Source organism: Thermobia domestica, chromosome 7 (genome assembly GCF_964235325.1).
Source record: "Thermobia domestica chromosome 7, izTheDome1.hap1.1, whole genome shotgun sequence".
Taxonomy (NCBI): domain Eukaryota; kingdom Metazoa; phylum Arthropoda; class Insecta; order Zygentoma; family Lepismatidae; genus Thermobia; species Thermobia domestica.
In genome coordinates this window covers 162,547,668-162,559,039 of record NC_137460.1, presented here as the reverse complement: position 1 = coordinate 162,559,039, position 11,372 = coordinate 162,547,668, and the positions used below count along the sequence as shown (strand labels likewise).

Below are 11,372 nucleotides of genomic sequence, written 5' to 3'. Positions count from 1 at the left end.
GGTTACTCTATGAAAGTAGCTTTTGTAAATGTTGGAGCTGCTTAAGCTATTAACAACAAGGAACACAACTGGAAAGTTAGCGGATATCTTATTGGATTTATTCCATATAATTGGATTTAATCTATCTCCAGAGTGGTTTCTCGGAATACTGCTGTTCACTTTGTCTTTGGGACAGATATGCAATAGACAGACTTACGCAATTGAACAGTGGCCACAAAGGAGGGATGGCTCCAAGAAGAGAATATGAAATATGTATGTTTGGTAGATCCTAGAAATGCGTTTCTTCGCCCGTTTCGCACAAAGTTCGGTCTTATGAAGTACTTTATTAATATAAGGAAATGTGCTAGTTGTTTCATGTACCTACGTGAAGTGTTTTCTGAGTAAAGCAGGTGTAAAAGTGAGGGGGAACGCGGGGAGACGCCGTCCTCCCACCTCGAAAAAATATGTACGGCACTCCCCCAGTTCCTCAAAAAAAAAAAAAAAAAAGGCAAAGATAGGCATGGGGAACGGCGTGGCGTGATGCCGCTACCTACCGTCCCTCCACCTTTTCAGATCTACTTTTACCCCTGGAGTAAAGTAATGCAAAATTCAAGGAAGGTATTTCTTGCAGCATGGATTATTTCAACGAAGTCGTTGAAGATTTCCTAGGAAATACAAAGCGGAAGAAATGGCATACTTTCAGAGAAATATCCAAACTTTGAATGAAGAACGTCGCTAAAGATGCACTTCTGCATTTGCATATGGATGTCTTCGTTCGCAACTTCTAACAACTGCGAGATGAAGGCGGAATTCAAATTTATTAAAAAATGAAACGAAATCTTTGAGTTTAATTTTCCACGATTACGTCCTTTAGGCTAAGGGAGACGTTGACTAAACCAAGTTGGATGATGGAAGATTTGATGGAATGAGAAAATGGGAGAAAATTAGAGTACCCCGAGAAAACTCACTTACACGATGTTGTCCACCACAAACTTACTTGGCTGGGGATCGAACCAGAGATAAATGCTCTACCACTAAGCCACCGTGCCTTTTCCTCTTCTCCCTCAAATTTATTAAGTAAACCGTTGAATGAAATTACACCTGCTGAGAAAGAACGCAAGACATTTTGGGAGAAATAACTACTATATAATTATATGCGAAAACATTCGCAGGCAAAGAAGTTTTAACTATTCTTCATATAACCAGATTCTATTGTTTACATTTCTTTTTTTAAAGTATGAATTCCAAAACATAAGTTACTCAGTGAATATATTGTAGATAGCATTGAAACTGAGAAAAGAAGTACTATTCGATTAGCTACCATATTTGCAAGTTGATTGATTTGACGACTATAAAGACAAGATTTGTTCTTCATAAGATTCTTAAAATGATCTTACATATGCTCTGAAAGCCACAGAGGCCACATTTCCCTAGCAAAGAACTCTCTTATTACCAAAGAACAACCTTATTACGAATAACCACACAGTGTTTCAGAAGTGGTTACAGTGTAGATGATGAGCATGATCGATTGGAGTGGCATTTGGAGAAAGAGTGATCGTTGGGGTGTAATTTTTACGAGTATCTTGATAACATCAGAATGGGGAAGGGGAATGGTGGGTCAGTGCTAGAGTGTTCACTTCTGATGAGAAGAGCCCCTGGTTCAATCTCAAGCCACACGCGTACGTGAGTTTGTGATTATGTCCGTGAGTTTTTCGAATTCTCCCGTTTCTCCCCATATTATTATTCTTGGCTCATAATCATTTACTATCATTAATCATTCGTCTTCTTTAGCCTACAGGGCATAGTGGTCAGAACCAACTAAAGATTTCCTCGCTGATATATTACCTAAATTAATGACTCATTACATTAACCATTTCTTTTTACATGTACGAGAAATTGGGAAAAAACTTGAAAGTTTGAGAAATTTTCTAAGGTAACTGGAAAAAAATTACAATAATACGGGATCACATTCTCAAGCTATAGTGTTGCTAGCTCCATTTTAGTAATAGCCAACTTAAGTAAATTTTCTTCTATCCGTTTTGTTCTAGCAAAGCCTTTAAAAAACATCATCAGTCTAGACTTGGAACTCAGTGTGAGTCTTTTCAGGTTGACCAAATTTAATATTTAGTTTTCTCGAATGCACAAGAAATATTTCATGATTTTACCTTATTATGAGAAAATAAACACTAGGAAGAAAGTTATTTACTTATATTTATTTATAGTAAAGACAGGTAACAAATTATAATACAAATACAATCAGTCCTTTTAAACAGATATTTCAAATGGAAGAAACTTCGTGGGAATTGAAATTTACTTCGGTTTAACAGCATAACTGTTGAAATCTTTACAAAATAAAAAAAACAGAAGTTAATAACTTATTATCTTAGTATTTTACAATACGACTTTGCTCTTATTTTATTATACAACAAAATAAACAATCAATAAACATTTTAAAATGTTTACATAAACAAATGTGTCGAATATTCTTTAAATATACTAGGACTAGAATATAGTCCTAGAGTTCGCTACTAGGACTAGAATATATTTTCTAGAATATAAATACCAGAAATCTTTAAAGACTAGTACTTTCAGTTTTCTATCAAACAGATGATTGCTTCTCTATGATAAATTACAAACCTTACTTGAACTCTGCAAGGCTGTTAAATTTTCCTCAATATTTATATAATTCTTCTATCAGTCCCAAAAAGAAAGAAAATATTTTTCTTTCAACTATTAACAGGAGACAAATATAAAATAATTTATCTAGAAAAAAATAGAGAACACTACGGGATTTTCATGTTCCCATTATTCTTTTATCTTCGTGGTATCACAGTCTATTTATTCAGTTTTCCAACAAAACTTTTTAATTACAATTAGCACTTCCTTTCAATTTTAGTTTGATAAGAAAATAGTTTTCAACTTGGTATCTTATCATTTAACCCCCCCCTTTTTTTTGGCAGAATTATCATTACATTCTTGATTCACTGATATTACTCACACTGAGGGTTATTACTTTTAGGAACTATTTCTGATATTCTGTGGAAAGTTTCATTCATACGCAGTCTACAATTATTCATCAGCTGTTCAACATCCTCCTTCTTGAGACCTTCAGTTGGGATTGGTGGCAAAATGTTAATGGTATTTGTAGCTGGAAAAAAGAAATACATTATTAACTTAACTCTTTACTATTAGTAATCAGCGTCACGCATGGGCTGACATTTTTTAAATTATAAATAGGATTGTTCTTTCCAAGTTTTTCAAACATTTCTAGGAATTCACAAGAAATACAATGAAATTAATTAGTAATATTTTAGTGTTTGGAGTACAAAATTTAAGGAAACTCTTTGCTACTTTTCCCATGTTGAATTGGAAGCATTCCTTTGATACAAGCTTTTTTGTTTTGTTTTCCTTCGTTAGAAACTATTAATTCAAGTTCAATCTGAAGTTACAAAAACAAATTAAATGTCAAATTCAAATTCAGATATTACAATCTATCATCTGTGAAGGGAAAAGGATGACCGTTAGGATTACTCCGTTTCCATTTATACCTTAACTAGTTTTCAAATGTAGTAAAGCTTTATCGTTGTGTATTGTGTAATAAATCGATGATACAAATATATTTGTATATTTGTTACATGAAAACTAAATATTGTTATTAAGTTACGAAAAAATATACCAAGCAATTAGTAGATAAATTAATCAACTTGATACAAACGAAAATAAAAACTGTGTTGAGTATCACCCCGCACACTATTAATATATATTTAAAAAATCTTTAGATTGAAATCGTAAATTAACTTGATTTCATAACTAAATTAAATTCTTACACCTCGTGATATCTGACAAGTGAGTCTTTCACGGAATAAACATATGTAATAGAATTATCTAAATATTACACTCTCAAAAAAAAATATTCTGACTTCCTAAAGTCAACAAAATTATTATCAATAATTAATTTTAGAACTGACTTTCATGTAATTTTTCGTTCGCCTTTAAGATATTGAATTACTTTTTGGAGAAATAGTGCTTTAACTAAGAGTTTTTCTGTTTTCCAGAAGAAAGATTTCTCCAACTGTGCAAATCAAACCGTTGTTTAAAAGTTTAAACCTTTTCTTTCTACCCATGCTTTCGAAAATTCTACATATACATCGCAAAATACTCATGAGAAAAATTCTGATATTAATTTCTACAATACGAGAACATTTTCACTCTTATACTTATCAAGATTCAGAATAACTAAATCAAATGACATAGTTTTATTAGAGGAACTAAAGTTAAACAACAAACTAATATCAGAAGGACTAAAGTTGAACAACAAACTAAGAAGAGAAAAATCTGACTACTAGAAATTTAAGCATAATATCAGGAAAATGTTCCACGAACATTTGTTTACAGACTGAAGAATACTCGAACAGTAATTTAAAATAAGCAGATGATTAGCCAGTAAGCATTTCTTTCAAGTTACTTCATTTTACTTTAAAGGAGCAGTTCGACTTAGAAATGCATTTTTTACAAATTATTTCCATTTGTAGAGTTGAAAATTCTAAAACGAATGGAGTTTGTTTTATTGCGATACGTTCAGTCGTTAGCGAGTAACAGAGGAAAAAAGATTTTGTGTTGACGTCATACGTGGGCGAGCTGCGACAGCAGGCTTCCATACATACAGTGCCAAGCATTTCGTTTGAGAGTGGTGCGGCGGCACGTTCGAAAGTGTGATTTCTTTTCCCAGAACTGATTGCAAAGACTTAGAAATGTCATCTGCATGTATAAAATAATAATATCTGGTTTATTATCATATAATATCTAAGTTCTATAATATAAAAACAAAATTTTTTATATTATAAAACGTAGTTTTTCCTACAAAGCATAAGTTCGGCGTTTTACAAAACGAACTAAGCATTTAAATAGATGGTAGACGAGATTGCTACAACATCTAACTACCTTTTCTTTAATCACTGTTCCGATTCCCGAACATAAGTATGTTTATTTTCGTGTTTTGTTGCAATTTTTTAATGATGACTCTATAATTTTGTGCTTCAATATATGTACAGGAGAATGGCATAACATATGCGGCAAAAATGAAATAACATCTTTAAAGTTTGAAAGAATGCGAAAAATACTTTACCGGTTAAATTCGTTTTATTCGCATTGCTCTCTGCGGAACAACTCTCGTCACCCGTTGTCTCATCATTGTCACTTCATACATAAAAACGATGAATCAATGTTCTAAAGAACACTGTCATCGTCATTGATTCCTTTTACAAGCCAGTATATTTCACTCCCCAATTCACATTGTATAGAAATTGTATTTACATTTATTTCTGAAGCAGTACCTTTAAAATCATGAGTGACACCGTCGCTATTAACCTCTAATGCCCCGTCTTGACTACAGCTGTCAATTGCGTCTTGTACGATTTTTTACGTAGGTAACCGGACATACACCGGCGCTTGTTCAATGGTTCGGATTCTAAACGTTTCAATAATATACTTGGAACAGCATTCTTTCTCAGTATGCGTGTAAATGATTATCCTCGCATTAGCTTTTCTTTCAGTAAACATGACTGCTCGAAGTCGGACTCTTCAAGATGTTTGGAACAAACATGAGAGTTTTTATTTGGCACAAAATTTCTCCTATAGATTTTCTTGAGCCATAATTTATATCGATCTGGTAATTTCTCACGACTTTGAAACGTTAAAAAAGATACTTTATGTCCCTCAGCGTTAATCGCACGAGAATTACAACCGAAAACCCAGCACGTGTCAGGCATTTCTACCTCACTTCACAGACACAACACGCGCTACACTAATTCGTGTTTTATACTTCGCATCAGTGTTTCTTTCAGAAAAAAAAATGTTCCCGGGGGGCACACTTAGTAGTCGGAAGGACACATTATTTTCACACGGTACTATTATATTCATTATTATATTATAGACGTATTATTTAGGTTTCCTCCGGGGGGAAGGGGCACTCTCAGAGCTCCGGGAGACAGTTGCCTATCCAACAAGATGTATGAAAGAAACACTGCTTCGCACAACACTACTAATGACTGCTCTCTCTCTCTCTATTTTTTAATACTAATGCTGTAGGAAAACAACAGAAACGTCCTTCAAGAATTCAACACAAAGCAAGACTGCTAACGAACCAAAACAATCTATTTAAAATCCACTGCACTAGGTTTAACAACTGCGCACAAGTGAGTGGTTGCTGATTCACATTGAATTCCTTGCTTGCCCACGTGTGACGTCAGCATTTGCAATTCATCAGAAACAAATACCTATAGAAGCTGAACAAGACGACCTTTCAAGATTTTTAAAAATCTTGTGTGTCTTATTTTTTGAAACTCTTTCTATTGCACTAAACTTGTTTTCAAGTTGAACTGCTCCTTTAATTTAATATTTATATTACGTTTATCATATTTTTATTACAAACTTCAGGATATTTCAATATTAATAATTTGTAGTACTCCAAAATGAAGCCACTGGGTAGAAAACACATTAAGATGAATAAAGAATCAATAAATTACTTGATTTTATCCTGAATTTATTTTCTTGCTTCATCTTAAGAAAATTTCTGTACCTTGTGCATCGTTAAGGAAATTGACCCCAGATACTTTTTTTTATCAATTATATAAAAAAGTGTATACTTTAGCCAATATAAAATATCTTATTGTTCCGTATGACGCACGTAAGTTTTTAATATTTGTTAATATTGTTACTTTAAAAAGGTTCGAGTAGAATTTAGATTTCCATCATGAATCGCAAAAGACAGTTTCTCATTCACAGCAGAAGATTGTATATCTAAAAGAAGTGCACTAATTATAACAAAACTTGAATATGCAGGAATTTTTAAAATGGTAAAACAGAAGAGAATATAGGAGAGGGTTTTATTCTTACTTTAGCTTTCAGTTATTTTCTTTAGGATCCAACTGAAATTCATACAACAAATCTATTGGGAAATAATATATTAAATATTTTTATTTTCCTCTAATGAAAAGTAAAAATGTAATATAATAATAATTTAATTGACTTGATCTATGTAGTCTTCTGGTCCATAATTTTTAAAAACAGTGATTGAAAAATTATTATTAAAAGTTCTATACATCTATGTTAGTAAGAGATTCTTATTTAACATTTTTGGAAAACTAAGAGTATTTCAAACTAGTAGTATGTGTGTCACTGTTAGAAGTATTTACTATATATATCACTTTTAGAATTACGATTTGAGGGGGGGGGAGGACAATTTGTCGTCCGAACTCAGAAGGACTTCAGCTAGGCACGAAAGTTTCAGACTTTTCAAATCCCGAAAGGTCAATATATTTGGCACATCATTGCTCCAAATTCTCTAACTTCTCCAAGAAATTAATATTAAAACTCTTCTGCAGGCGCTATAACCTCGTTATAACTATTAAATTTTTGTCCCTCAGAACTGTTTTTTTAGTCTAGGAAAGATAATCAGAGGGCGCAATGTCTCATGAGTAAGGTAAATGGTCAATGCACTGAAAGACTAGGTTCTTCAGAAAATTCATTGTTCTTCCATCCTTGTGAATGGAAGCATTGTCCTGCAAAAACAACACCTCTTCTCAACTTTCCCCGGCGCCTTTCTTCAATACCATCCTTTATTTTAGCCAGAAGACAGCAATAGTATTCTGATGATATGGTTTGTTTCTTTGGAAGAGAGTCTGATAAAATAGCACTCATATTCCATAATATTGAGACAAACCCCTTACTTGTGGGTCTCTGTGCTTTGAATTTCTTTGGTCTTGGAGATCCTGAGTGGCACCAACATAACATAAGTTTGGTCTCAGGATCACAGCAGTGAACCAACTATCTTTTAGTGTAAAAAGTGGATTCAAAAAATCTCTCAGTTCGCAAAATCAACTGAGAAGATGTCGCAAGTTTGTGTTTCTCATCGGTGTTCAAATATTTAGGGACTTATTTCGCAGAAAGCTTGTGCACGTCAAACTAATTGATTCTTGACTCTACACGTTCTTTGAATATGTGCAAGGTCACAGGTAACGCTTGAAGTAAAATTCGCCTGTTACTCAAAAACAGGTCATGAACCTAATCCAGTTATTTCAGAGTTGACATTGACACTGTTTTCCACACTTTCTGTTGAGAAATTACTACGCTTTAAGTTTAAGCACCATTTCTTTATAGTGGAGTATGAATGGCAATATACACCCAGTGTGTCTAGCTAGCTTGCAACCATGGATTTCCTTCGGTGACTTAAGATTTTGTGTCAACACTAGGAAAAGATAGTACTTTATCCTGTCTTCGAGTATTGTGCATAATTGGCGTGGATCCACAAGTTTGACACGTTCATGTGTTAGTATGCCCATTATAAAGGGCAATCAAGCATCTAAATATTTACATTTAGATACCTGATTATCCTTTACACTGGACATACTAACACACGAACATGTCTAAACTTGTCAGAACACCATTCTCTTGAATCTACGCCTGTGTGAAGTATAGATGCTTCATAGCTACTTTTTTGTAATTTTTCTTCCTATTTTTTACTCCTGAGTATTGGATAAAAAATTTAGGAAAAGTATGTATAATGTGCCTGTTTTGTTTTATTTTATTTGTTTAACTTTTTAGTACAACGTCCCCCAATTATGAACCGAGACTACGGGGAACTGTAATGATAATGAATGAAGTGGTGAAATGAAGAAAGTAAGGCAAAACGGGAAAACCCGAGGAAACCCACGCACACAGTGGTTAGCTTACTTGGTTTAAGCTCAGATCGACCCAGGGACCTCACGAACCAGAGGTGAGCGCTCTAACACTGAACCACCACGGCTCTCTGTACCTCTTATTTTAAGGAATTTTGTTTTCTCTATTTCCTGGTAAATAACATTTTCAATTACTTACCAGAAGATAGTTAAAAACGTTATTACAAACACGAATTAAAGAACAAATATGCAAGATATTTCGTAAATGCTTCTCCAGATAGAAGAGGAATAGACAGCGAAGGGAAAAGAAAAGAACAAAAAAATACCTGTGAAGCTTTCGGATGAACGTTATGTTAGAATACAAGATCCTGATAGTGTTATAAGACTGAGAGGAGACAGATTCATTTCATCTATTCTTGGCCATTGCCGTGACCGTAATACTGCAAACTATGAATATGTAAAACTATATGGTAATATTTACGACGAAGTGGACACCTTTAAATATCTAGGATCAACATTAACAGGCCAAAACCATCTCCACAAAGAAATTAAATATCGACTGAAAGCAGGGAATTCGTGTTATTATGCCCAAACTATTTTGTCTTCGTGAATTTTGTCGAAAAGTTTGAAACTTAAAATGTATTAAATTACTTTTATCTTCCTCCACAGTTTCACATGTACTTCTCCTTTTTCTTTCTTTTCTCCCTTCTAACCCTTCCTATCTGATGAGACAATTAGCGAAAGTACCGGTAATTTTCTAACACGTTACTATATTTTGCATTGTTTTCTAATAAGTAATTCACTTTCCGGTATGCTTTAGGATTTCTTTGCTGTAATCACTATACTCCATAAATAGTATAAAAAACACAATTAGAAGACATAGACTACAATCTTACGCATTACGGTTGAAGACACAGGGAAGAGAAGGAAAGAAGTAGGAGACAAAGAAATATAAAAGAGAGAGCATGTACAGCCCGCATGGTGGTACTTCTCAAGCTTATGGGAACAGTATAAGAAACGTGCTGAAATGAAGAGTTTGAAACTTATTTACTTTTGCATTTCTTTTCATAAAAATACAGGAAATGCAATTAAATATAAGGTGGTCTTCGTCTTCTTCTTCTTCTTCTACTACTACTACTACTACTACTACTACTACTACTACTACTACTACTACTACTACTACTACTACTACTACTACTACTACTACTACTACTACTACTACTACTACTACTACTACTACTACTACTACTACTACTACTACTACTACTACTACTACTACTACTACTACTACTACTACTACTACTACTACTACTACTACTACTACTACTACTACTACTACTACTACTACTACTACTACTACTACTACTACTACTACTACTACTACTACTACTACTACTACTACTACTACTACTACTACTACTACTACTACTACTACTACTACTACTACTACTACTACTACTACTACTACTACTACTACTACTACTACTACTACTACTACTACTACTACTACTACTAATAATAATAATAATAATAATAATAATAATAATAATAATAATAATAATAATATTATAAGTACGAATAATAATTTTAAATAACATTCTTTGTTTACATTTTAGGTAAATTTCTTTCAATTTTGTCACAAAATGAAAACATAATATTGGTTAACAGAATATTTTTAAGTATTAAGTAAAATCAATTGTTCCAATAGATAAAAAAAAATTTTAAGCTGGAGTTTTTTCTACTTATTACTATCTTTATAAATGTAGGCATAAGAAAATTAGGCAACAAGCTGCTGAATTCTGAAAAGTTGAAAAGCGAGGAAGAAAGAAATCTCTTCGTTGCGAAATACGAAGAAAAATATTCAAACAAGGAAATGATAGGTGCAGATAGTAACGAACGGTGGGAATATATTAAACTTTGCATACAGCAGGCTGCAGAACAAGTAGTAGGTTACCGCGAACACAAAACTGCTAAGAAACCATGGGTTACAAGAACAGATGTTGCAGAAAGTGAGGGAAAGGAGAACGTGGAAACAGGTTCATACAGAAGAGGTAGAAAGATGTACAGGATGATAAACGAGTTGAGAGGGGAAACAGAGCAAGGGAACAGTTTTGCAAAACAAAATGCGAGAACATTGAATTCGAAAGAGTTGAGAAGTATGAGGAAATGTACAAGGAGGTGAAATCTATGGAACTTCGGAGGAAACAAGGTGGTATTACGATGGCAGTAGAAAATAAGAATTCGAAGGTAATCAGCGAGAGAAGTGAAGTCTTAGGAAGATGGAAAGAATACGTTGACTATTTATATCAGAGTAGAAATAGACCATGTGGCCTAGATATTGAAGTAGAAAATGTAGTAGGCGAGAACGATAAAGGGTTTGGTATTTTTGGGGATGAGTTTGAAAAATCTATATCCGAGATGAGGAATGGAAAGGCAACCGGGATAGATAGTATATCAATCGAGTTCATTAAGAATATAGAAGACAAAGGCAAGAAAGAATTGTTTCGATTGTGCAATGAAATATATGAAACAGGAGAGTAGCCATAAGACTTCCTGAAGACTGTCATGATATCGATGGTAAAAAAATTGAACCCAAAGAGATAGGAGGATTATAGAACTATTAGTCTCATCTCTCATGCAGCAAAAATTTTGCTTCGGATTCTGAACAGAAGGTTGTATGGTAGAACAAATGAAGTTGAAGAGGAACAATTGGGGTTC

General features: G+C 33.5%; 1 protein-coding gene across 4 annotated transcripts in view; it reads right to left on the bottom strand.

Annotated features, from left to right (window-relative positions):
• Positions 1 to 2,172: 2,172 nt before the first annotated feature.
• Positions 2,173 to 11,372, bottom strand: part of Agpat2 (1-Acylglycerol-3-phosphate O-acyltransferase 2) — a 333,379-nt gene continuing 324,179 nt past the window's right edge. For all 4 annotated transcript variants that reach the window (XM_081765534.1, XM_081765533.1, XM_081765535.1 and 1 more), the window contains exon 6: positions 2,173 to 3,127. In XM_081765534.1, coding sequence (XP_081621660.1) covers positions 2,970 to 3,127 — 158 coding nt within the window. In that variant the 3' untranslated portion in view covers positions 2,173 to 2,969. The remainder of the gene's footprint in view (positions 3,128 to 11,372) is intronic.